This window comes from Tyto alba, unplaced genomic scaffold, assembly GCF_018691265.1.
Source record: "Tyto alba isolate M040663 unplaced genomic scaffold, T.alba_DEE_v4.0 Super-Scaffold_38, whole genome shotgun sequence".
NCBI lineage: Eukaryota > Metazoa > Chordata > Aves > Strigiformes > Tytonidae > Tyto > Tyto alba.
Genome location: NW_024881313.1, coordinates 6,580,237 through 6,601,184, shown reverse-complemented (window position 1 = coordinate 6,601,184; position 20,948 = coordinate 6,580,237). Strand labels below are relative to the sequence as shown.

Below are 20,948 nucleotides of genomic sequence, written 5' to 3'. Positions count from 1 at the left end.
TGAACTCCTGTCTTGAGGACCATACTTGCTTCTATGCCATGTCGTCTCAACAAAGCTTGTTCTTTGCTGCAAACAAAAACATGAAACTTCATGAGGCTGCCAGGGCTGCAATGAAATTCAGTTGCTGTACTGCCTGCAGAAGAACACCTGGACTGGTGAAGCACGTTAAACCTGAATTTGAACCACTAAGTGCAGTGTTTGCCTGTATTACCCTACTCCTCTTGAGCCATTGGTTTTACCTCATTATTCAGTTGGGCAGTAAAGTTTCTTTTTCGTTTATCTCTACACACCATGAAGTAGATACAATGAACTACTTGGCTGTGTGTAGGACATGGCAACTTGTGAGCTAGATATTGACAGGCTGTCACTACAGATGGTCTGTGATCACACCTCTAACCATAGGCACATTGTATTGTGCAGCTGTGGTCGGACGGTACACGCATGTGCCCACTAAAAGTTTAAAGAACATTTTCTTTAACAATCAACTCTGATCAGGAGCCAAGTCCAGGGACGTGTTAGAATTGGACAGCCTCCATTTAGTTTACAGTTGTTGCCCAGCATGTTGGGGAGAGACACACGATTAAGTAGTGATGGGTCTGTCAGATGCAGTGAGCTCTTGCAATAACACTTGCAAATCAGGCTGAGGCAAGAGTTAATTTGGATTTCTGGAAATAAACATTCCTAATTTAAAAATAAATTAAGTACAAAAATTGATCATAGTGCAAAACTAGTAAAAAATGCCTGCAAGGTAAATGGTGTGGTTCTAAACAGGTCTCTCAGAAATCCCAGGGAATGCTGAAAGCAAAAGGAGTGAGTCATAAGCACATGAGCTGAAAGAAGCTGAAGACAAAATCATGCATCTCTGCTTAATTCCATCACATGATGAGTCCCGGGGCCCTTCATTTAATCGGAGAGCAGAGCAGCAGAGAAACTTCATTCTCACTTCTCAGTGGGGACCAGAGGAGTTACTGGGTGCAGGCACTGGGCACTCCCTGCTCCTTTGCGCGCACTGAGCCGACGCAGGGTCTCCGGCACCATGAGCGGTGTTCGCCGCCACCTCAGCTTCCTGGTCCTGGCCGAAGCGGTGCTGGGTGCTGCCGCCACACGTGAGTGCTTCCTTCACCCCGTCCTCTCTCCCTGCCACTGTGGGTTTGACGTCCCGAGCCCGTGCAGTGTAAACGGCTGCTCCTTGCACGTGCGGCGGTTGCTGGAGCTGCGCTTGGGAACTGGTAGGCAACAGCTAGCTCCAGCTCAGGGTTGCCTGGCTCTGGGTAGAAACGTCACCTGAGCTGGAGAAATATGCCAAGAGCTGTTCAGTTACCTATTTCCTGTGCTCCTCAGACACACATAGCCGACTGAAGCTAAGCCTTGGCTCTTTTCAACAAATTTCTAACAACATTTCCCCAGCTCAGGCGTGGCTAGAAAGGCAGATTCAGAATAGACTTCTCCCAGTTGGCTCCACACAGCTGTGGCGGGGAGGCCAGGCCAGAGGCAGTGCTCCCTGCTGGGACACCCACACCTCTGGATCCCCAACCTCAGGGAGCCCAGTCAAGGAATTAGATCCTCAAGCCACAGTGGGCAGGCACTGGGCTGGTCCTCTGCTTCTTTCTGGGCTCTCAGCTTGACTCAAGTCTCAGGCTGACTCCCCAAGTTCAGGGCTGGGAACCCAAAAATGGGATTTGAGGCTCAAATTCCAGAATCTACAGTAAGGAAACTGAAGACCTTAAAAGCTGAGGTCTAGCTGAGCACCCATCTAGCCTTGTACCTGTCTTCAGTGGGAAACGGTAATGGGTGTACAACTGGGTAAGTGTGTACTGGTATTTACTCACAACACTCTCCCAGCCTCCCATGATTTATAGCACCAGAACTGCCTCTGTCAGATGCAGAGTCATGGTATTTAACAGTTTCTTCCATCTGCTCATGCACTTGGGTTTTGATTGCAACCTGTGTACATTTTTGGCGTACACAACATCCTGTCAGGAAGAAATCTCACACCTTAACTGTGCCTTACATGAGGAAATATCTTTTATGCACTTCGAACCTGTAACCTGCTGGTTTCCTTTGATTCTTCTTAACTTTTGTACTCTAAGAAATAGTGACAAATTGCTTCTTCCTTCATGCTGTTCATGATTGTTTTTATATTCTCTGTCACTTCCTCTCCAGGCTCAAGATACAGTCTATTTAGCTGTTCCTCATAGGGAAACAGTTCTATCTCTTTGTAGCATCCTTGATACCTTTCTCTGTATATTTTCCAGTTCTCTCCTACCCTGCTCGAGCTGCAGAGAACAGAGCAGTATACAGTATTCAAGACATGAATACACATGTCGCACAATGCTGTCATGGCATCTTCATCTTTGTTCTCTATCTAGACTTTTCCTAGTTTTTCAACTACCAGTGAGCACTGCATTCAAAACTGTAAAGCTACAAGATCTCATTTCTGAGTGGCAATAGCTAGTTTAGAGCCCCTTGTTCTTCAAGTAAAGTTACAGTTAACTACGCTGAATTTCATATAGTTTTATTCTTGAGTCATTGAGTCTCATACGGTCCTCCCCTCTACTACTTTAAGATGCTGTCTTCAGCAGATTAAAGAACTTTGCTGTTTACCTGTTTTCCAGATTATGAACATTTAAAATTATTTAAACAATTGAGAAAACTGGCCACTTATTTGTAGCTTTTGGTTCATATATCCTAATCAATTATTTATTCATGTGAAAGCCTTCATTCTTATCCCACGGTAACTTAGTTCCTTGTCGTGCCTTTAGCAAGAGACCTCAGCAAATACTGTCTGGATCTCAAGCCGACTATAACAAGCAGGTCAGCCTTGTTCCCATGCTCTCTGGCTCCCTCAGTCAAACTCAAATATATTTGTGAGGAATGCACTCCTTTTACGGCATATCATATTAATCCACTGTATCTGCTAATTCTGTTCCTTGCTGCTGTTTCTACGAGCTCCTCCAATTTGAGCCTCAAAGTTTTTGTAATCCTCTAAATCTTCCCTGGAAGTGTTTTTAAAAACTGTCATCACATTTGCCAACTTTTGTTTCTTGGCCACTGAAGCAGTTTTAAGCAAGATGTTACATGCTATGTTTAATAGCTCATTTATTTCACTCTTTAATAACTTCCATACTTTTTGAGCCAGCCTATTTAGACAACGTCTTCATTTTGTTGATTTGTGCTATAATTCTTTTTTCTGTGTGCCAACACTTCATTTTGAGAGAGATTCTCTATCATTGTAAAGAAAATTTCTAGCACAGAAACTTCTTATGCTCCTCCTTTGTGGATGACAATATAAAATAACATATTTGACTTTGGTGCTATCCCTTTATCTTCTCTGAATGCTTTCTTTTTTTGTATCTACATCATCTTTTGGCCCTACAGTCTTTCTGGCAAGCTTTCCACTACTTTTGTATTTGAAAAAAAGATTAATTAGTAGTTTTTATGTTTTGCAAGTTGTTCCTCAAATTCTTTTCTGTCCTGCTTTATTACGTTTCTATACTGTAACTTTAGAAAGTTTACAATATTCTCTGTCTTGGCCATAACGTCAGCCTTTTTACTTTTAATACATTTTCATCTTCTTTGGATGGGTCATCTTTTCATTGCTGTTGTTCTAACATTGGCTTTCATTCTCTCTTTCATGTCTAACACACTATCACAAGGAATGATGAACTTCTTCATTTGCTACATTTTTCACCAAAAAGAAAACCAGAATGAAAAGGAAGACAATCAGAGTATAAGATCTTTTCTTCTATGATCACCTCACCAAAACTATTACAGTAATCAGTTTCTTGGAGTGTAATATTACTCTGTCTATTTTGAAGTGAATTGCTCTAATTTTAGTTACGACCAACATCTGTTCTTGAGTGGTTTTCATTGTTAAAGAAGAAATACATTAAAGCTTTTTGTTCCTTTAAATTCAGCAACTGAAAATCTTCAGTTCCATGTGTTAGAGAAACTAGTGTTGAAGTCTTTTCTCATCTGAAAAAATGTCTTTGTCTTGTCCTGAAGCTTGTGAAACGTTTTATATTCGATTGAAATAAACAAAGCACATCAGGGAGGCACAGAAATGCCTAAGAAGTTCATGATTTAGAAGCAGTGACCACAGTTATTACCAAAGCTGGACAAGAAAATGACTTCTGAATTCAAGGATTGTTATTGAATATTCAAAATTAAAAGCATTTCTAAAATTAAAATTGCTCCAGCTCTTTTTGATGAATTGAGCATTTGGGAAAAAAAAAAGGATTGAAATGTTTTGATCTGACAATATCAAAACATTTTTATTCATAAAATATTTTTTAGGTAAAATCAAAGAGAATGGGAAAAAAATATTAGGAAAAATCCTTAGTCACTTACTTTCAAAATAAGAGGACACTTTAATTTAATTACCTAAAATGTAATTGAACTTGATAAGCCTTTGTAAAATACTTTTATAGTTGCTAATCTGTTCTTTTCCTGAGAAAAGTTTCTGAAGGACAACATTACCCAACTCTTCTTCTGACCAAGACTGAAAACAATACAGCATGTGATACAGGCTATTAAGTAAATACCAGTCATGGTGTTATGCTTTGCTCACATCAAAATATATTAAAACTGCAGGAAAGACTTGATTCAAGTGATTTAAATGAGTCTGTGGGGAGTTCCTGTAGGGCGAAAGACCGTGGGAGAATATGCCTCTGAGTGAGAGACTCTAGCTCAGTTCAGAGAGCTACCAGCACCAGTTCAGAGTGACCACTGAGATGGGACTGGCCAAGGGATGGCCTTCTTCCCCAGCAGAAATCTCACTGGACAAAAAAACATCAAGAGAAAACAGCTCCTGCCTCTTCTTCAGTGCTGTTTCTCTGGCTCTCCCTTGCAGTAAAATTAGGAGTCACATGTCCATAAAGACCGTGCTTAGACTGGCTCCACCTGCTCTGTGCCTCTTCCAAAACTCAGAGGAATTCCAACACAGCCAGTTACGTTACAGCGCAGAGGGCCATTCTCATCCTTCTTACAGGTCTCTGCATTTTCCATTAAGTCATCCAGGTCTTTGTTGCACTTGGGTATAAATTTCAGAAGCATTCAGCATCAGCTATCTTTAAAATAAAGCCATGAAAAGCAGAAATCCTAACTCCCTTGATGTTGTTACAGACTGGCACACCCAGCAGTTACCTGATTAACATGACAGAGTTGTTTAAAAGCCTCCAGGGTTTAATGGAACTCTGCCTATGAGCCGACTTAAGAAGACATTTTTATGGCATCCTACAGTGTTCCTACATGTTCCTACAGGTTACTTGGATATTTACTTTGCTTTTCATTTTACGTACTTTGTGACAGAAAGAGGAATCCTAGAAGGCCTGGGAAAAGTTTGAGCCCATCATTTGTAGTAATGTGAGAAGAAAGAGGTTATTAAAGTTATTTAATATCTGAGCCTTTTTCAAGTAAGAGGCATAAAGCTAATATGTTTTTGTTGTTATATTATAAACACACTGAATTTACTATTCAGCTATATATTTCCTTTTCTGGAAAGACCAGCTTCTGTTACAATTGTTTCCACCCCTCCCACCCAAACCACCAGCCAACTCACCAAAGAAGCTTCACTGGTTCAAAATTAATTCCTGGCATAACTGCTGCTAAAGCACAACTTGGACACAAAGTGAATTTATCCCATTAGCCTTTTACTCATAGATTCATTACCAGGCAAGAACAAAGCAGTCAGCAACCAAGCAACCTCTGTACAGCCAGCCTGATTGTTGCAGGGTTATGTCCATTCATACAAACAAGTGCTGTGATATGGTCAAAATGTGGTAAACCTTTTTACTCTTTCTCTGGAAAGTTTGCAATAGTACAAGTAGAAAAATGTCAGTCTGTCAGTGGTGGAATTGTCTTTATGTTGATTATAGTTGATGTGTTTATAGCTGCGATGATAAAATTCCATAACTTTCTACTGGTGAAGAGTTTTCTAATCAGTACAAGAATATAGTCATAGTAAGAAGGCTGTTTAGCACAAGAGAAATGTCTTTACAGGGTGACAGGGAAAATGCTTTTACATTGCATGTTTGTTTTTCTCTCTAGGGTTTCAAGATGTGCTGAGCCATGGAAGAACACCTGTCATGTCCTACAAGAAACTACAAGGCTGGTCTAGTGATCAAAATAAATGGAACGAAAAGCTTTATCCTTTCTGGGAAGAAGGAGATCCCAGATGGAAGGACTGCTGGAAAGGTGATTGCACATATGCATTTCAAAGACACTGAGAAGATTGTCCAGAAAATCCACCTCATTGAAGAGTGCAGGTGCTATAGTGCTTTGTCACAGGTGCAATATCCACCAGTGCTGCAAGGAATAGTAAATTATGGATGACTGGCTTTGATACCGTTCCCAGTACATTGTCTGAAGAAGCAGAACAGGGAATTGTTACAGTAAATGCTTTCCCATGACTCATAGACATTAATACTTATTAAGAAGTATTGATGACCAGGGCTCTAGGAAAATCCATTATTTGAAATATGCCCTAGAGGACAAATAGTTTCAACTGTTACCTCAGAAGGGCATGGTGGGCTTCAGCTGACAACTTCAGTGAAGACCCTGTTTATTACCAGCTGGTCTGAGCTAAGGTCTAAGGGCTGTATCCCTGGGGAGAAATAAAAATATTCTCCTTTGGAATATATTGACCCCCATGGGTGAAAAACCATATCCTTAGCTCTAAGAAGGAAATGAATGACAGGTCAGCAAGTGATATGGGGGGACATGATGAGTCCCTCTGATTGTTCTAAGTTGTGGTTTTGATAAGAGTGTGAGTGACTTAGGAACACAAAACCCCTTGGAAATAGAGGAACCAATAAAGCCTTTCTAATGTAAATAGTGCACAGCTGAAGGTAGCTGCTGCAGCTCTGATGCCTCCTTCACTACAGTGAAGATCAATCTTATTTTCTACAGGTGGAAGGGTGACAGCTAAATTGAACACTGATAGCCCAGCGCTGGTAGGATCCAACATGACCTTTGTTGTGACTCTCCAGTTCCCCAGGTGCCAGAAAGAAGATAATGATGGCAACATAATATATGAGAGAAACTGCACCCAGGGTAGGTAACAGCAGTGCACCCACACTACACACATCTCACACTGGTGCTGGTGTGAACATGTCATGAATCTTTGAAATCATCAGAGGTGCACCCTACAAACAGCAGCCATGTTGCTTTTAACTGATAACTACACTTGTGTCTAACCCATGCCACACCAGCTATAGCACTTGCTATGTACAATGACCAGGTAATTTAAGATTTGCCTTCACTATAAAATTGCCTTCCCAAAACAGTGATGTTAATTTGGCTTCCTAACAAAACTGCTACTGCTTTTCAGCTTGGTCACAAGGTTGCACAGTCACACTGTTTTCTTCCAAATTTATAAGGCTGTCAATTTATAAAATTGATATTTTATATATAATATATATATAAATATATATATAATATATAAAACATATATAGAGGTTTTTTTCAATAAGGAATTTTAGAACTCACTAACCATCATCTGCATCTTGAAAAACACTTAAGAAAGAGTAAATCTCACATTCCCACATTTTAAGAATTAAAAAGAAAAAAAAATCAAAATCAAGCTACCTTTTCATCAGAGGATCACCTTCTTTCATCTTATTTACTGTTACACAGGGCAAAAAAGCTATCATCATTCCCATGTTTGAAGATGCTGGATCTAGAGTGAAACAGGCTGTAGTATGTTCTTCCTCTGAATTCATAAATGCCCAACAAGTTTTTTTACTGGTCAAAGTAATTTTCATTTCAAGGCATATCCGTAATTTTTTTTGTCAGCCTGAGTTTCTACTTTTTGACTGTCTAATGTTTTGTTAACTGCTGATATCCATTCCCTACTTAATATCCGTTGTGCTGTTTTGAGAAGGAAACTGTCTTTTTATTATTCAGAAAGGAACTGAAATTCTTGTCTAAGTTATTTAAAGGTGCCACAGAAAACTTTTCGGACAAAACAAACTAAGTCACTTCCTCATAATGCTTCCACAGTTGCTATTTCTGCTTAAAATTTTAGATTCTTCTTGCCAAATGTTCAGGTAGCCCCACGAACCTCAGTGAAACAGCAGCATCCTGGTTAGCCAACAGCAAGTTTTGGGCAAGCAATTTTAATCTTGGGATTAAATCATGTCTGGCCCATGAGGCAGTAAAATTTTTTTAAGTTACTAAATAAAACAATGCCAAGCCAGAACATTTTGCTGTTTACATTAAAAACCAAACAAAGCACAATCTCAGAAAAAAAACCCAAAATGGTAGTCTAAAAATACCCCACTTAATCTGTTGCTTAAGTGCAATAACTGCTGTAACCTGGGGTGTCTGCCTTCTGTTTCCTGACTTTCTGCACGTTTCTCAGTTGACCGGGAACATGTCCTCTTTCTACACTTAGATCCTCCAGCTTCCGAGAATCAGCAAATCTATGTCTACAACTGGACTGAATGGATCGACAGCTGTGGCTGGGAAAACTGCACAGGCAACCACAGCCATAATGTATTCCCAGATGGGAGACCTTTCCCTCATTATCCTGGCTGGAGGAGAAGGAACTTTGTCTACGTGTTTCACACGTTTGGTTAGTACTGCAACACATCCCTCGGTTTGGCTGATGCTGCAAAGCTTATATTCACTCTGGACACTAACTCATTCGCTGAGCATGTTTTATTAAAAGTCCTTTAAAAAGGATTCTATGCTTTGCAGTAGAGATCCTGAACCCATTCCCCGCTTTCCAGAGTGACCATCAGCTGCTCAGTCTGGAAATCATGGATTACCAGGAGATTCTCTTTAAATCTGTATTCACAGTACTACCAGTGAAGAAAATTAATGTCCTTTAAGTAGTACTCAAGATCCTTTGCTAGGAAAACAGAAGGTTCGAGCAGGTCAGTCAGATGATTTGTTGACTGCTCACTGCCACTTCAGATTCTTAAATTTAAGAAAGACCATAGCGCTGTTTGTCTTCAGATCAGTTTAACAGCACAGCACTTCTTGCTCCTGGGGAGGTGAAAACTGCCACTGACTGTGTGGTACTGATCTGGTCACAGATGCTGATTTTCAGTGTTCCCAGCTCCTGAGTATGTAATGATTGGGCTGTTCCTGACTTTGGCTACATATAACCTGTTAGCTTGACTGAGTAAGTATTATCAGCAGTATCAGCATGAGTAATAATAATAATAATGTCCCAAATTTTATGTGGTGGTGTTACTATTTACTTACCTCAGTCAGCTGTTACAAAGACAAATAAGCAAATGTACACAACGAGCTCTAGGGTATGAAGCAAGAGGTATTACATTTTCTTGCTACACTGAAGGTGTACAGACACAAGATCGCTTAAAATGCCTAGGTGGTAACACCATCCACTACATAATCCCCATGACTTAATGTAATGTAATTATTTTGGAAAGATGTGGATGCCTTGGCAAACTTTTCTTAGGTTAGTGAAATTTGGGGCATCTTTCTGACACCTTTGAAAAAACCACAGAAATAATGGGAGTAAACACATGGTAAAAGTATTCAGTCCTCCTAAAACACCTGCCAGGTAACTGAAAGAGAATTCTAAACTATTAATTTTGGTTTAGACAATCCAAGATTCACAGAGATACTGCTTCTCATAAAACAATTTGCAGCTAGGCTGAAGGGAAAACATCTAAGTTCGTGTTCTGTTTCAGGTCAGTACTACCAAACAATTGGACGATCTTCCACAACATTTTCAGTCAACACAGCAAATATCACTCTCGGCAAACACGCAATGGTGGTATCCATTTACAGGAGAGGGCACTCAGCATATGTTCCAATTGCAAGAGCAAGTGCTGCCTATGTTGTAACAGGTGAGCGTGCTGGAATAAACTGTTATAAAATACTGGGGCTATTTGTTGTTGAGGTGTTAAAAGAATTCAGTGCAAGCATCATCTGGCACGAAAAGAAGACATTGGCCTGAGAAAGGTTTTCAATATGAATGTGGAATTTATGGTAAATTGCCTTGAGTAGTGTAATTTAGCTTTGCATCTGGTTCAGCTGTGACACCTCTACTTCATAATGAAAAAATATTTACAAAAGGAAATACAATCTTCTACATATGCCTGTGATTCCTCATTTATTCCCATACTGTTCTGGATAACTCTTTCCTATTGACATTCACTCCCCAGATCAGTAAATAGAATTAAAGTAGAAACCCATGTTAAAGATATAAATGTCTCACATTCTGACTGTTGCTGTTCCAAGACTTTGGAGGTGTTTGTTGTTTGCAGCCAGGTATGTATGTTTCATTTATTCACTACTTCTTTTTTCCCCTCCAGACAAAATTCCAATACTTGTGAGTATGTACCAAAAACATGACCGGAACATCTCAGATTCCATTTTTATCAAAGACTCACCAATCATATTTGATGTGAAGATCCATGATCCCAGCTACTATCTTAATAATTCTGCCATCTCCTACAAGTGGAACTTTGGAGATGGAAGTGGCTTATTTGTAGCCAGCAGTCCCACTACATCTCACACCTATACTCTGCAAGGAAACTTCACTACAAATGTAACTGTCCAAGCCATTATACCTGTACCTTGCAAGCCAGTAACACCCACTGCACCACCGCCCACCTCAGCAGGTAAGAGTTTATCAAACAGCAGTTAGCAGTGATATTAAGAGCTATGCTAAAACTCTAAATTCTGTTATTTAATGTTCATATCTTCAGAGGTTTTACTGTCATCAGTGAAAGAGCTGTAATGCTCTGCAAACCCTCTTTAAATTGGTTTAGAGACAGAATCACTGAGCATAAACTCTTCTATGAGAGGCATCACTTACACATACAGTTCTACCACCACAGTGACAGCCTACAGAGGTCTTCAGGTGGACATGCAGTACATATAAATTTGTTTTTATACACCAGGTCAGGTGTTTTTAGCCTTGCCTACTCAAGGTCATCTTCTGAGGTAAGATGTAAATTTTATGTGAGAAAGGTATTTCAGAACACTCTTATAGTCAGTTTATTTCTGGTTTGCATTAGCTTCCACCCAAAATTAAGTAAGATTGGATTGAACTAGAAAAAACTTGCTCATATTCCAAAATATGGGATTTCCACATGGCATTAACCCAGAATGACTTTTCCACTTTAAATTTATGCACTATCGTATTTCAGAATAACTTTCACCATATTCAGCATTGGTTTATCATCTCAGAGGGTTTTGAGGTTTGCAAAAGGTCTGCAGTTTCAGCCTGGGTAGTTGTAATACTACTACTATTAAATTGTAAATGTGGCTATATTTTTCAAATTTTAGAATTTTAATATGTGCTTTTACCAAAATGTTGAGTGAGAATGAAAAATTAAAGGAAAGGTATAATTTTCACCACTTCCCCTCTTCATTTTTCCACTAGCTGTGATATAGAGCAATAGGAAAATACCTGCTTTTAAAGAGAGCATTTTAAACCTTTTATTGGCCTTTGGATTTCTTCTGTAATTGATTTGGGAATTTTAAAGAAGTGTTTAATTATATCAAACCTGCAATCTCACTTTTATTGCAGAGATGGGTGACTAGCAAGGTGGCTTTTGGAGCAAGGCTACCCAGGACACTCCAGGGCTCTGCAGCTGAGCATGTGTGTTTTCTTTAAGGCTTATTACTGTGATCCCATACAGATACATACATGACTGCAGTGCTGCAAACCAAAGTCACTACTGACCTATGTAATGAATACAGTTGAAACATATGGCCATGCTCAGAATACCTCTAAGCAGAACTTGTTCTAGAGATACGTACCTGTTCTTTCTCCCTCAACAAAACAGTAACAACTGGAGCATCTTCTAATTCAGACTCTTCTACCACTATTGAATCAATGGAAGATAATCCTGATGAAGGTTGCCATATTTACAGAAATGGATACTATGGAACAGGGATCTCTGTCGTAGGTAAGGGCATGGGTCAACACTTAAACAGAAGAATGGGGTTAATAATGTACAACAGTGTATGGTAGAGATAATGTTTATTTAGGGTCCCTTCTACCAAATACATGAAATCCACAATAAGATCCTTCTCTTGGATCTAGCTGACATTTTTAATGTACAGACAACTAACTGGCTGACTTTGGTTTCTTCAGGCACTCTGACAGGACCTAGTGGCAGAGATTTATGGCCCCTTGGTTTCAGGTGTGTGAGGCTGGGCCTTGGTCTGGATACCTGCTGATGGCTGCCCTCATGGTACATGTGGTGTTTCCAGGCATTTGGGCTGGAAAATGGCTGGTGGGGGATGTGCACCGTACCACTACTTTCTATATCAGCAGCTTCTGAACCTGCCACACCTGAAGGATACTGGCTGGGTGGGATCACATAAGGTTGAATTGACCATGGCATGCACAGTAGTCATGGGTAGTGGGGCAGGGAAGGGATTTAGTAAAATAAATAAGCAAATAATAACACTGGAAAAAATAAAGCAGAGCAGAAAGGAGCAGCCTCACAGGGAAAGCACTGGAAAATTTCTCAGCTTTTAAAACCTTCAAGCGGAGCGCTAAGGGAGGAAGGAGGCTGTGGAAAACAAGACCTGAACTGAGCACCAGCCAAACATATGAGGTTCTGTACACACAGACTTCTGAGCTTGTCATGTGTCCTATCATTGACATCTGTTTCCTCTCCCAGAGGGAATCCTTGAGGTAAATATTATTCAGATGATGAGCATCCAGATGACAGAAAGTCAAGCTGAAAACTCACTGGTTGACTTTGTTGTTACCTGCCAAGGGAGGTAAGTGTGTGAATGAAACTGTCAATCTTCCCTCTTTAAAACTAATTAGGTGCTGGAATGCTGTCTGAGCTTAGATGCAGCTGCATGAAAAAAAGTTGGGAACGGCAGTGTTTCTATTTCTTCTATTTCTTGACTGGAACTAAAGATAATGCAAGTCTCATTTGTGAACTATGGTAACAGAGGTTACTGCCAGGCTCTTAGGATTCAGAATAAATGTCAAACCTCAGTAAAAATAAGAGAACTAGATAGTGGGGAAAACTATTCTATATTTTCCTGGCCAAGACAAGATTTCAGCACTTACTGTAAAATTGGAAGCAGTCTGCTGAAATTGGAAGGAAACCCTTTCTTTTTGGCCATGATTTTTTGCCACTTAAAGTAAATGGGCATGTCCAAGCAATTTCTTGGACAGGAAAACTTTTTAGTAATAGTCCTAGCTCCTAGAATGGGATTAGAGTTGAGGGGACTGAGAAGTACAAGAATCATCTTGGTAATGCAACTGGAAAACAATTAACCTCTCAAGTAACCATTTCCTTTTTTTGGCATGTGATGCTACATATAAGAATCTGCAGTTCTTTCCTAATGATGTGTATGAAAGGTAATGGACTTTATAAGTTGATTTGAGGCAGGTAATTCTATGATCACCATAAAATGTGAAATGATATGTAAAACAAGCAGATAATTTTATACATTGTATATATGAATTTTATATAAAATCCACATGTATGTATATATAAAATTTATAGGTATGTATAAAATATATATATGATGTATTAGTAAAACACTCTTAAATGTCTATAGTGCCACTGATTTCAATAAACAGGCACCAGCATAAAACCAGAGCATCAGTGCAATGTGTCTATGAGCTGGGCTAACAGGACCCCACAGATGCAATGTGTTCTCTCTTCCCACCCCAGCCTCCCCACAGATGTCTGCACAGTAGTTTCTGACCCCACGTGCCAGGTGTCCAAGAGTGTGGTATGCGACCCCATCGTCGTCACTGATGAATGCTTACTCACCATCAGGAGAGCTTTTGAGGAACCTGGAACATATTGTATAAACATCACCTTGGGGGATGAGACGAGTCAAGCCCTTGCCAGTGCGCTGATTTCCGTAAATGGAGGTGAGTCCACACAGAGCAGATGTGGGTCATCTGTGAACAGTTTCTCCCTGTGGTCATTTCCCTGCAGGGGGGAAGAGCACAGGAATTTATATGGGGTTTTTATTATGCCTGGAGGCTTCAGCTGAGAGTGTGCCAGCTTGTGTGGGAGTCCATGCAAAGTTAAAGACACGATTCTTTCCCTACGGTAATTTTAGATGTTAGAACGTGGTTTGATTTATGTTTACCATCCAGTGAGTACAGTAATTATACAAACCCTTCAGTATCACAGAATATTAACAGTTTTTAAGCCATAATGTATTTTTCCACAGAATAACTCCATTGGGCAGAAAAGCAGGTGGGGGACATGTCAGCCAGCCCACACCACACATGGAGAAATAGGAGAAACAGAGAGGATTTCAGCTCACTTGAGGCAGAATCAAAGTCTGTAGCTGAGGTGGCTTCCCTGGGCTCTCTTTGTAGCCCATTGACCTTGACCAGGTTTCCACTTCTACATGAGGATAAGATGAATCAGATTTTGGAAAGATCTGCGTAACATTAATTGACTACAGAGTCTGCCCAGGGTGACTATTTCAGAACAGGAGGTTTACCTGTGGTTGGATGAGTGTCACTGTGTCATGGTTATCCAAGCAGTCTTGGCAGAACCAGGTATTAAACTCTGCCTCAGACAGAAGTCTAAATGATCATGCTGTCTCTCTGCTCCCACTGCGTTGCCCTCCTGACCTCCCACTGCAATGTGCTAGTGACTCTTCTGAATTACTATCAGCCAAGCAACCAATCCTTTGTGGTCATTTGCCACAGTATTTTTGGCTGATTTTATTTAATCTAGATATAAATTTAGCTATACCAAAATCAGTTCATGATGACTAAGGCACAATGCCTGACGCATAAGTGCATTCCAGCTCCTAAAGATGAAAATCAGCATGCAGTAGGATTTTTCAAAACTATTCACCTAGGCTAACTTTAGCCCAAGGCTGGTCTAAAGGCCTTCCTCTAGAGGGCAAAGCTAAACTGTACTTTGGCATTTCCACTATAATCAAAGCAGAATTAGGGTTGAAGAGAGGTTGCTGCTTTGAGTCACCTTCTGGAGGAGCCCATCTAATGTTTGCAAACATTTCTCTTGTGCCACAATTTTCTGCTCATTTAAAGAGATGGCAAATATTTATGAATTTCTGAAAATCCCATAATTTGGTGCCCAAACATCTGGCCCTTGAAATTTGGCAGGACTGTGCCTGGGTTATATAGGCAATGCACAAAACATCCACTCTTAACTTGCTTAAACTGCTGTTGAAGGGGTTGCAGTCCTATGATTTAGACCCATCCCATCAGTATGTGTTGCTTTGCAAACTAGTCCAAGGACCTACCTTATTCGTAAAATAAGGTAAATCCATACAGTCTCAGCAAAAATATTGTGCAAACTAGTAATGAGGTCAAGTCTTCACAAACAATTGTATCAACAAACTGAGAAATATATGAGGCATATGTACCAAGGAAATGGTAAACCCCGGTTTGATATCTCGATTTTCATAGGCAGCAATTATAAATTAATAACTGGAAAGGTAAGCCAACATGCACCTCTAGGTTACTTCACTGTATAAACACTGTTGTTAATATGAGGACCAAGGATATGTCTCAGTGTCAGTAAACTCAATAAAGGTACAGTCTGTGGACTGGGAAATTAAGATATTTAACACATATTTTTAAAAGATACTTGTAATGATTTGGCTTCTTCCATCAAATATAATGGAATTAGGAGTAAATGTGAGTGAAATGGTTGATGGCAAACCAGAAGGCAGAGTTCGATGACAGGCAGAGCTCACATGTAATTTCCTAGAGTAAACATGTTAAAAAAACAGAGCCCTCAGCTCTTGGATAAGGCAAACAAGCCTAAGTCCATCAAGCTCTCAGCCACACTCTGCCATGTTAGCATACGGGACTGCAGCAAAAAAAAAAACATTTAAGAAACTCCTTTTTTATCCCCTTTCCCCCTGGCGATCATCCCTGAGAGAAAGCTGAAGCTGATTCTAACATTAAAGCCTACAAAGAGACTGCATCTCTTACACTCTCAGTGTAAATGTTTCCCTGGCATAGCAACTGGCAAGGAGTAAATTAGCCTCACCTCATGGGGTGCCAGCAAGACCCTCCATTCTCTTCCATGCTGGAAGGGCAGCCACGTGTCTCAGGAGCACGGCTCATGTGAGAAAACTGGCACAGCCTAACTCACACTCTGGTGGAACTGCCAATTAGACTGATTAGGATGTGAAAGCACCACCCCCTGCCAAATTCACTCACCTCCAGAGCTTAGCACGTTAGAAGTATCAAGTGTACTTCAATCTATACAGCAATCAAGCAAAAATGATGTTTTCTTTAGAAAATCTAACTCACTGTAAAAACGAGGCTAACTTTTAATCAAAATACTTTCTGAACTCTAGGATCATCATCAGGAACAACAGAAGGTGTCTTCATCTTCCTTGGTTTGTTGGCAGTGATTGCCGCCATTGGGGCTTTTGTCCTTTACAAGTAAGTTGCTAGTTTCTAGGATTAAAAACAGTTCAAGGAACTGTCAAAAATATTTGTTTAAATTAACAAAACCAACAATTTAAATTTGCATTAGCTATATTTTTGTTTCTTTTTTTATTGTTGTTCACAAATATTCTGGCAAATATTCAAGAAAATTAGGTTACTAGCTTAAACTGAAAAACCATTGGAAAATATGCAAATGTTGAAGACTTCAACAGAAAATTATATTCTGTGCTCATACGCACAAATAGTAATACTAGAAGGCCAGGGAACTGCATGTAAGCAGTAAGCAAACTCAAACTGCATGATGTGATTTATATATGCAGTAAAACCTAGCAAACAGAAATTTAATTTAGCTCTAAAACTCTTACAAGAAGTGTTTGCAAATGACTGACGGATCAAGAATTAATCATCAAAATTCTTCATTAAATAATTGACAAATAAATTATTTGGGGAAAAGGTGCTGGGCATGCAGGAAAGTAAACAGAGGCACATGTTACTGCATTATTAGCTTGGATGTTTTTCATGTAACTGCATCAAGACTCCTGAATCGAGAGTATGCTCACCCTTCACAGTCAGTATTGAGAAAGAAAAACCTCCACAGAGCCACAGCACTCCACTAAGCAACGAAGCCTTCTCATTCATCAGGCCTCAGTCAGCACTACTGACCTATGGCTGTTCATCATCAGATGGGATTGAAGAGGGAAGGAGGAGAGAGAATATGTTATAAGTACATGATTAATACATGTACTGGTCATATGCTAAATGTCGATTTTCATTTAAATGTCTTTCAGCAACTAACTGTGCGCATTCCTTGCAGGAGATACAAGCAATACAAGCCCATTGAGAGAAGCACAGGACAAGCAGAGAACCAGGAGGGACTAACTGCTTACTTCAGCAATTTCAAAGCGATTTTCTTCCCTAGTAGCACGGAGAGAAATCCTCTGCTGAAAAGCAAGCCAGGCATTGTTTAAACTTTTAGTGTAACACTGACTATTAGATTACATACAAGACTCATATCTGAGCTGTACTTTGATGGGGTTTTCTTGTTCTAAAAAAACAAGGGGTAAGGTGAAAGCACATATAGATGGGATGGTAACTTTGAGGGGCTTGGTGCAATTAGAAATGTTAAAATAGTCCTTCATAGGAAACAATGAGGTAGTTTTGAGCACCTGCTGTTCTTGCTTGTGATCTAGGATACACTCTTCTGAATAACTAACACCCGCCTCTCCCATATCTGGGTTTTCTTACTTTTAGGTTAACTACCTGCAAATCTAATCAGATCCATAATCTGGAGGAGGGAAAAAAGGTCAATTTAAAAAACCCCAAACAAACAGCTTGTAAATACTTAGTCTGAAATAGTCAGTCCGGTATAGCTGCTTACTGCCTTAGCAGGACTCATGCCTTTGCTAGAAAGAGAGACACAGAGGGCAGGCACATGTTATGTCTGTGGACTGAAACATGCCATGGCCTACTCCCAGGCATCGACAGTGAACCATAGACACTGTTACACTGTTCAGGAGGTCCTAGAACAGTCTTGCCCCAGGCATCCTAGCTCCCCACCAAGCAAACCCCAAATTCTGGGAACCACTGGAGGCACTCTTCCCCACTGGGAGTTTGGCAGCAGCCACCATGTTTTGCAGGGTTCAATAGCATAGATGCAGCTCATTACATGTCAGTTGGCCTCAGGACCAGAAAACAGAGCTGGACATATTTAGTTTCCTACTGGACATGGCTACCAGTGCACAAGACTCACTATAAACTAGACCACAGACACCCGAGCAACAAGATGAGGCCCATCTGCTTGGCTCTCCCTGTTGAAACTTTTATTCAGAGTCACATGTAAAATCCTTAGATGCAATTGCTGATGCTGCCTTCGTCTCCTCTGTTTCCATTGGTCTTGAGACACTGGCCTGGAACTACCAGTCCCCAGAGGACAGACATGCTCCATGTGCAAGGGTCAGCAGAATGAGGGTTCTATCAGGAAGGGGCAGCATTCAACTCCCTTTTCCCCTTCTCTTTTCATTCCTCTCTGGCTGTACAGATACATTAATTTCTGCTTGTTCCTCCATTCCCCTGCCTTTAACCACTTAATCAAATAAATGAAAACCCCAGTAGAAATAAAACACTATGCTCCAGTTTCTGCTTTTGCATAATGCAGCTCAGAAAGTGCAAACTTCTGCAAAATCAATGTGCCTTCACTTGTTCATTCTAGCTCCAATTCTGTGTTAAGAAAACTCATGTTGTGGCCTTTCCCAAGTGATCTGGTCTTCTAGCCATGTGTGCTCATCATTCTGCATCGTGGTGTTTCACAGTGCGAGACCAGAAGCAAAGTGCTGAAGGCTGGATTACTGGATGATAAGAAAAGGAGAGCATCTTATTTGTAGAAGGGAAGAAGTTGCTAAAAAGATTCACTGAAATGAGAAAACAGACCGAAAATGCTTTAAATAGTTCCATAAGAGCCTTGATGTTAATATTAAAGGTTATAATCAAAGTGAAATTAACTTTCAGCTGGGGGCTGAGCAAATGACTTTACACAATCAATTTCTAAACACCAAATTCTTTGAAGATCTCTATTATTGATATAATTAACTTATTTACTGTGTCTTGGAACATCTCTGATACATATTGTTCTCAGTTCCTGAGGTGATATACAGGCATATACATATTTTCTTGGTATTTTAGCAGATCTGTCGAATGCTCATCATTTGTAATCTGAATGTAGTCTTCACTACCACTTCCCCAGTGTGCACAGACACCTTTAAATGACTTAAGAATATTAAAAAAGCAGATTCAAACATACCTTTGAGATCAGTTCTTTATCTTTAAAATTCAACAGCCTCTTTTCTTCTTTTGTTTCCAGGTTCTCCAATTATTTTAATTATTTTGTGGCCACTTCAGTTATATTATTAAAAGCACCATATTTGCCATCGTTCCATCTTCCTTATACATAACATCCTATTGTCTAAGCATAACTGGGCATCTAAAAATACATTCTGACTTAAAAAATACACATTTCCTGCAAAAATTACTGTCTGTTATGTCCTCTGTTATCAGTCAGACTGCTGATAGGAAGAACTGTAATTTGTACTTGTTGCTCTAGCTTGAGGCAGGACAGGGGTTTAGTGGAAAGCTTAAGATGACCTGTAATGCAGCATGAAAAAATTAAATCTGTCACAGCTATAATGCTTAGGATCAATGAAGACACAGGCTACCACTGACCTAGGCTATATGCAGAAAGCATCTTGTTTCAGCAAAACAGTGCATGTTAGGTGCTCAGAGACGTCTTAAGCTTTCATATACTTTAAGGACTTTTTTTATCCTTTAATATATATATATAATGTGTGTAGAATAGCTTGCACTATCTTCCTTTAAATATCATGTCATAGTATTAAATTTTTATAATTTGATTTTGCCTTTTCAGTTGTAACTTCCATTTCATACATCTTTACTTTTATACAATGGAATCTAACTGCTGCATTGACAAATAAACCGTCTAATGATTTTAAAGTGTGCATTTCTTTTTTCTCAGAGATACCACGAGATAAGCAAGTTGCCTAATGACCGATCACAACAGTATCCACCTCCAGAAAACACAATTGGATTTACCTCAGTCTTAGTTCACTTATGCACAGCTGGTACTACCATTGGTTATCTAGCTGTTTTTGCAGTCTCCTTTCAAGTGTACTCAGAGCAATGGCATCACAAACCTGAGAAATGAGGAGACTTTCTTAACAACCAGATGACACTTGAGGGACCCAATTTCAGCACAGATCAAGACACAAATGAACTTCATGTCCTTCAAAGGCAAGAGCAGCTGACAAACAACAGATTTTTGAACGTCAGCAAATGTTACAAGACAGGTTTCAGACATCCCGTTTGGAGAAGTAACATCAAAGAATGACATCAAACATAAATGCACATCATCTTTAGAAAGAACATCTTTTCAAACATGTCGTCAAGGGAAACAGAAACATTAGTTGGGTAACAACTTTGTTTAAAAATATTTTAAAAATTGAAGTATTATTTCAAACTGCTTGTTTTGCTCCTCCCCTCTTTTCTTCTTGAACACTTTTTATCACACACAATTAAGACACACATCAGATGTAGCATTTTTTTTCTTACCTGAAGTATTTTTAAGCTGAAACTAAGGCTCAAAAATACCAGCCCCTGAAGGAACTGTAGAGAAATCATGCTATGACTTTGCAAGAGACATCCAGACACTGGGGTCTATTAGTACAACTGACCACCTCCAGCCCTGTACAGCATAGTCAAATCTCCTTCAAAGCTAAAGCTTTTATCATTACAAAGCTTTATAATTCACAAGATTATGCCTTTTATGTCTTAATACCATTATTTTACCCTAATTTTCAGTGAGGGAGTGTAAAACAATCTGAACAGTAATTCTTTTTATTTTACTGGCAGTGTAAATGACAACATCTCCAGGGGTACATGGTGGAAGGAAACATGGTTCACCCACAGTAAATACAAATACTTTTCAAGAAATACAAATAGCTTTTTAACCGTTGACGACAATTCTCCATAAGAAAACAAAGCTAGACTACTACCCTGCACCTGTTAGCACTAC

At 39.7% G+C, this 20,948-nt stretch overlaps 1 protein-coding gene across 2 annotated transcripts; it reads left to right on the top strand.

Moving 5' to 3' along the window:
- Window positions 1–868: 868 nt before the first annotated feature.
- GPNMB (glycoprotein nmb) lies at window positions 869–19,870 on the top strand. Of its 2 annotated transcripts, none has more exons than XM_009974691.3 (11): window positions 869–1,106; window positions 6,049–6,195; window positions 6,910–7,053; window positions 8,396–8,575; window positions 9,666–9,824; window positions 10,293–10,601; window positions 11,775–11,897; window positions 12,621–12,723; window positions 13,638–13,843; window positions 16,273–16,360; window positions 17,181–19,870. In XM_009974691.3, exons 1-11 carry the CDS (start codon window positions 1,037–1,039, stop codon window positions 17,332–17,334), a joined length of 1,683 nt encoding a protein of 560 aa, XP_009972993.2. In that variant the 5' UTR covers window positions 869–1,036; the 3' UTR covers window positions 17,335–19,870. The 2 variants fall into 2 exon arrangements, with proteins under 2 accessions (XP_009972993.2, XP_032847440.1); XM_032991549.2 differs by lacking the exon at window positions 869–1,106 and adding an exon at window positions 1,763–1,803.
- Window positions 19,871–20,948: the final 1,078 nt, after the last annotated feature.

Coding starts and splice junctions, on each gene's coding strand:
- GPNMB (XM_009974691.3), top strand. CDS start 1,037: ATGAGCGGTGTTCGCCGCCACCTCAGCTTCCTGGTCCTGGCCGAAGCG. Junction 6,196..6,909: donor ATGGAAGGACTGCTGGAAAG/GTGATTGCACAT, acceptor TATTTTCTACAG/GTGGAAGGGTGACAGCTAAA. Junction 7,054..8,395: donor TGAGAGAAACTGCACCCAGG/GTAGGTAACAGC, acceptor TTCTACACTTAG/ATCCTCCAGCTTCCGAGAAT.